We start from the raw sequence: 5,975 nt of genomic DNA on the forward strand, positions 1-5,975 counted from the left end.
TTTCATTTTATTATCTCTAGAGATTATCTATGTAAACTCCTAGGTCTTTGTCAATGAGAAGGGATGTTTTCACTTTGTACTGTTTTTTGGTAGTTTTATGCTAAAATAGCTAGTTTGGATGTTTCTCTTTTGCATGTGTGCCTGAGAACAGCCTCCCTTGGAGATTATGGTTGTGACCCCAGGGAATTAAGTCCTGTGGACCTAGACCAGGGTGGCTGCATTAGGCTTCACAGACGAGGATGTCCATGTACTAGGCTTTGGCTCTAACTGGCAAGTGGTAGGAGAAAAGGATCGTGGGCTGCAACAAGCAGGGAGAAGTCACATATGGACCTGACAGCTGGAAAAGGAAGTGGGACTTGGCCCCTTTTCACTGAGTTAAGCGTTGCGTTGTGCATGAGGATGACCTAGAAATGAGCAACTGGGGACCACTTTACGCTTTTGAATAGAGTCATTGCATATGGGAAATTTTCATTGTATGAAAAATTTTAAGAGGGAGTCTGTTACTTTACTTTTCCTTTTGTTAGTTGTCATGTGTATATGTGTGATTAAAAAAACAGATTAATTTATATAGATGTAAAGAAAAAAGAATTGGAAGATAGTGGTAGTTATGTAATATAAGGTGATAGAGAATGAGCTCTAAGAGGTGTCAGTGAAACTGGAGATGAAAGACTAGATATAGATCTTTTTTTGGGAAGAGAATAGAAAGTAAAGCAATCAGAGATGACTTACCACCTGGAGTACTGAACTAATAATAATAATAATAGTAATAGTAATACTAGTAGTAGTAACACTTAGCATTTGTTGCCCAGTCCTATAGATTTTAGAAAACTGTATCTTGATTAACCTATCAATGTGGGAGTCATAAAAGACCAATGAACATTTATTGACTTATTTCTCCTCTAGCAGCATAAAAACTTTTGCCAAGTGAATAAATACAATTTGGTATCTGTGAGGTAGGTGAGGACATTTTTTTTTTTCATGAGAAATTTGAAACCCAAAGGGGTTAGTGGCTTGCCAGAAGTCATCCAGCTGGTGAGGACAGAATTCAAGGTGAAATCAGAATTTCTGGGTTTTTTCCCCCCATCATGCAGGCTACCACAAGTGAAACCATCCGCTGCAATAGGAAGGTTTGAATAACAAATAAATGCCAGGAAATTAGAAAATAAATAGAGACTGCTCTCTGTGGAAAGGGCTACTATTAGATGAGACAGAATTCTGCAATGGCTTTGGCCTTTTCCTTTTATAAGCTCAATGGTTCCGGAAGGCTGTGTTGAGGAGAGAAGATGCAGTAATAAGGGTGACTCTAATACGACTACTCTTTCTTGGTTCCTTCCATTGACTCACATCCGCTTGACCAACTGCCCACTCTCTGGCTGGCTGGGACAAGAGGTCTCGCCAGAAATGGTACCTTGGCTCAGCCAGCCAAGGGCTTTGCACTTGAAATTATGAAACCCTGGCTCGACTCCCCTTTCACAAAGCCTCAGTAACGGATGACTCACAGACTCCTCCATGGCAAGTTCCTGAGGATGATAAAGAGATTGGTATAAGGCTTATGGGGTGGAGGGTGGGGTGGGCTGTGTTCTGGCCAAGAATGTCATCATTAAGCAGTAGCATATGGGTCTCCATTTGGACCCTGTTGACAAGAAGACCATATACTAATGATTAGTGTGCCAATTCGGGGGATTAAGGCTGGAACGAAATGACGTAACCCCCTACTGGCATTCGACACTGGGAAAGACTCGATTGAAATTAAATTATCTGACCTCAACCAAGTTTTTTAAAGCACAGATAATGTCTGACCTTTCATCCAAGGCTCCAGATCAGTTTTAATGACTACCTATTCAGTCTACTAGGACACTCACATGTGTTATAAAATGTCGTCTATTTTCAGAGGGAGTGTCTCGTCAAAATTTCATGATATTGCTTCTTTTACCTTCTACACAGGCAGAAAAATAGAGTACAGGTTCTCAAGATAGGCAAATCTAAGTTTGTATCCTGGCTCTGCTTATTATTACTTGTATGACCTTGGTTCAGAAACTTGGTCTCCTTATGCCTCATTTTACTTATTCACAAAATGGGGGTTATTATTTTAACAATGAAAATAATAATAATAAAAAAAACCCTCCCAATTATCTGCCAGGTGGTGTTCTAATTGCTATCATATACACAATTTTATTGAAAGTATACAACCTCGTAAGTTAGGTAGTGCCAACGCCTCTATCGACTCATAAATAAACTGAGACTCAGAGAAGTTAATTAACTTGCCCGAAGAAACACAGCTAGCAAGTTGGGAAGTTAGGATTCAATCTAGTCAATACTTTTTTGAGGATTACGTGTTCTAAGATATGTAAAGTGTAGAGGTAGTACTGACAGATCTTAGGCTTTCCATAAACTTGTGTCCTTTAACCCTCTTAGAATATCTACGTGTGACTATTGCTTAGGAATCTCATGAACTGGAGAAGATAAAGAGACATTTTAGGTGTCCCACACAAGACACCAAATGACAACTAAACTCTATTTCCTGCCTGCCCGTGCTCATCACATATATCTTCTCTGACTCCATAACCAAATCCCTACCATCTCCATTTTCTCCTGAATAGTGTTCATGGCCTGCCCCAGTCCAGAGTAGATAACTGGCATAGAAACCACCACTGCCACCTTTGCCACTGCCCCACTCTGATTCCCCAACACCCTTTCCAAAAGACTCTATGTGCAGCTTCAGAATTTCAAATGTCACGGAATCCAGAGTGATGATAGTAAAGGCTACACTTCAGTGAGCGCTTACTATATGCCAAGGACTGTGCCCCACTATTAATGAGCTTTAACCCACTGAAGCCTCACAGCCACACTCTGGAGGATATGCCCTTGTTCCCCTCCCGTGAAGAAGAAATCAAGGCTTAGATCTTCAGGGACTTACCCGAAGTCACACAAAATCAGTAATCAGTAGAGTCTGGATCTAAATCCATGTCTATCTAATTAGAAAGCTAGCTCTTAACCACAGAAAGCTTCTCAATTTATAGATGGCAAAACTTAAGCCGGCAAAGGGCAGGGACATGCACAGAGTCATGGAGCAAGTTAGTAAGGATGCTGAGGGAAAAGACACATTTTCTGGCATCTTTTTAAACATTTTCTACCACACTCCAGCCTGAGCAACTCTCTCTGTGTCCATTCCACATCCTTGGCCTGGTCCCACCCTTTCTTTCTTTCACCCCGTGCTCTGTGCTGTCTCCATAAATGCCAGTACTGGTGGAATGGTGATCAACGTTCCCTAGGATTATACAACGTCAAGCAACTCATACAACTTCAGTCTGATTCACCACATCCTATAAATATAAACCTTTAAGTTTAAGTTCTTTTCATAGACAGACAGGACCCAAAATGATTAAAAAAAAAACAAAACTTGCCACGAATCAGGAAAATAGTGGTATTTTAAAACTCTAATCCTTTTGCTACTTGCAAGAAATATGATAAACATCTTGATTTTATTCAAAACCGTCACAGAAAGGTTTTTCTCTTATCAGAAGGCTGCAGCTTTTGCAGTGGGTGGAGTACTAAGTGGCAGAGCAGCAGTGAGGTTCGGGGGCTGAAAGAGCTAAGTGGGATGGTGCGGGGCGGACTCTGTAAACAATGAAAAGCTCCAAATTCTTCCAAAGAAGTAAATTCGATGACTTTATGGACAGCTCCATCACACAAAAATCTGAGCCGGGCATGATAAAAGATAAAAGATGATCAATAAGAATCAGCCCCTGTCCTCAAGGAGCTCAAAATCTGGTAGGACACTCAGACAGGGCATGGTTAATGAACTACCCTGAAAAGCATGGCAAAATGTCAAGGGAGAAGGACAAAGTGCTTTGGGGACTGAAATAGGTCAAATCTCATGCCGTCCTAGAGGCCAGAAAAGACTTCAAGTAGAAGGTGGCATTCGAGACAGACTTTGTAAGAGATGCTGGGAGACGTGTGCCCAATGGAAAGAAATCAGGACCAAGAGACACGAGGTGCAAATGCAGAGAGAAAGTGAGTGGAACCCGGAGCGTGTTGCTTCCTTTGCCAGAGTGAAGACTTCTGCAGGCAAAACTGTAAACAGCAGACCCAGAAAAACTATGAGGAGCCCAGACTTTGGGAGGCAATGAAGAATTGTTAAGAGTTTTGATCAGGGAAATGGCATGCTTGCAGTGGGTTTTAGGGCCTGAGGTCCCAGTCCAGATGAAAGATAATATTAATTGCAGAAGGATGTTGTCAGTCAGAACGGAGATAAGAAAATACAGGGGGAAAAAAAAAATCTACTGATTATGTAATCAGATTGAATTGCTCTTATTTCTGATAAAAACGAATAGTTTTCATAGCAAACCACTTTCTGGCTGGCCAAGGATTGTTTTCTTTCTTTCTTTCTTTCTTTTTTTTTTTTTTTTTACTTCTAATTAGATGCTATCTGGAATTAGCTTATTTAAAAATCAATGAAAAACCACCGTATAAATGCATCTTTGTTTGCAGACAGTCAGCGCCTCATGGAGAAAGAAGGGAGGCAAAGAGGGAGAGATGTACAAGAAGAGAAGTCACCTGTTTCAAGGACTGTTCTTACTGCTAACGAGAATGGGGCTCAAGTGGATCAAGTCCCCTCAGCAAGTGATGTGTCGGGGAGAAAGGCTGGGCATGGAAGGGTCTGGGTCCTGTTTCCAGCTCCAGGTAATCTCTGTGCTCTTGGGGAAGTTCCAGGTTCTGAGGTGCAGCTCAGTTTCTTCATCTGTACAATGGGAGAATGATACTTACCTTGTAGGGTTTCATATAAAACACTTTCCACCAATCCTGGCACATAGGAAGTAACTAATCAGCTTTTACTTACTTCTTTGATCTCGTCTCATACCACTCCCCTGATATTCACTGAGCACCAGCCACACAAGCCCAGCTCACTTCTGCCTCAGAGTCTTGTGTTTGCTGTTCCCTTTGATTGACATCCTACTCCCCCAATCAACACATGATTCACTCCCCTCCAGCATTCTTGTCCCAGGTGACAGGGCTGACCTCATTCTATGACGCTTGCCCTTACTATCCCAGATAACGTAAACACCCCATTCCCTTCTCTATTTTTCATGTTCTTTATAGCACTCAGGAGTATCTAAACTTATCTAATTCGTGTGTGTATGTCTCCTTGTTCATTTTCTGATGTCCGACAAGGAAGAGCAGAGACTTTGTCAGTATTATTTATTAATTAATCTCTGGCGACAAACCCTGGCATGGAGTATATGTCCAAAAACTATCTGTTTCTCTAAACATTCTTGTGCTGTTGATAAAATTAAACTATATAACAAATAAAAACTACCTAGCACGTAGTAAGTACTAAGTCAGTGTTAGGTTCTCCCCCTGGGATGGGTTGGGGGAATGCTATTCCAAAGTGAAGAAAGACAATTTGGGAAAAAAGCAAGGCAGGGGACATTTGCCCCAAGAGAGGTTAGTTGAGTTTCTGGGGTCTAGTTCTCTGCCTGGACACAGTGCAGGATGCTTCACAGGGAGTGAAGGCTCAGAATGTCATTCTCAGACAGAAGTTTCAGAAATCGGGCTTTTTTTTTTTTGTATGGAGAAAGAGGTTTTATAAATAAGTGGATAGTTGTGATTCTAAGGAAAGGCATCTGGAGAAATAGCTCCCAGAGGTCTCAAGAATTCTTTAGAAAAAAACTAAAGAGAAGGGAAAACCAAGCACCATCACAGACTTTTAGAGGAGGTACCTGGTCCAGCTGCTTAGGGTTTTAAGCTGCCTAGAAGGCTCCCTGAAGGGTTGGATGAGTAGAGATGGTGGACCCAGATACACCTGCCCCCATCCTACTTTGGCCCATGTGCAATGGGGCTCTAAGTAAATTTGTGTATGAAGAAAAGATTCTGATTTGATATTCTAACTCTTGTGCATCCCCTGCATTTTATATGTGAGATGATGGAAGGCCCAAGGGTTAAACAGAATAGCTGGGTCAAGTACTCAGGCCCAG

The 5,975-nt window shown here is 41.6% G+C and overlaps 1 protein-coding gene across 3 annotated transcripts in view; it reads right to left on the reverse strand.

Moving 5' to 3' along the window:
• HTR4 (5-hydroxytryptamine receptor 4) overlaps positions 1-5,975 on the reverse strand; it is a 115,684-nt gene that overhangs the window by 13,168 nt on the left and 96,541 nt on the right. Inside the window, exon 6 of one of the 3 annotated variants that reach the window (XM_006906372.1) lies at positions 3,690-3,768. The exons of the other annotated variants lie outside the window; for them this stretch is intronic. Within the exon in view, the coding sequence (XP_006906434.1) occupies positions 3,762-3,768 (7 nt within the window). The 3' untranslated portion in view covers positions 3,690-3,761. Of the gene's footprint in view, positions 1-3,689; positions 3,769-5,975 lie in introns of those variants that run through there. 3 annotated transcript variants of the gene reach the window in all.

Source organism: Pteropus alecto, unplaced genomic scaffold (assembly GCF_000325575.1).
Source record: "Pteropus alecto unplaced genomic scaffold, ASM32557v1 scaffold40, whole genome shotgun sequence".
NCBI classification, from domain to species: domain Eukaryota; kingdom Metazoa; phylum Chordata; class Mammalia; order Chiroptera; family Pteropodidae; genus Pteropus; species Pteropus alecto.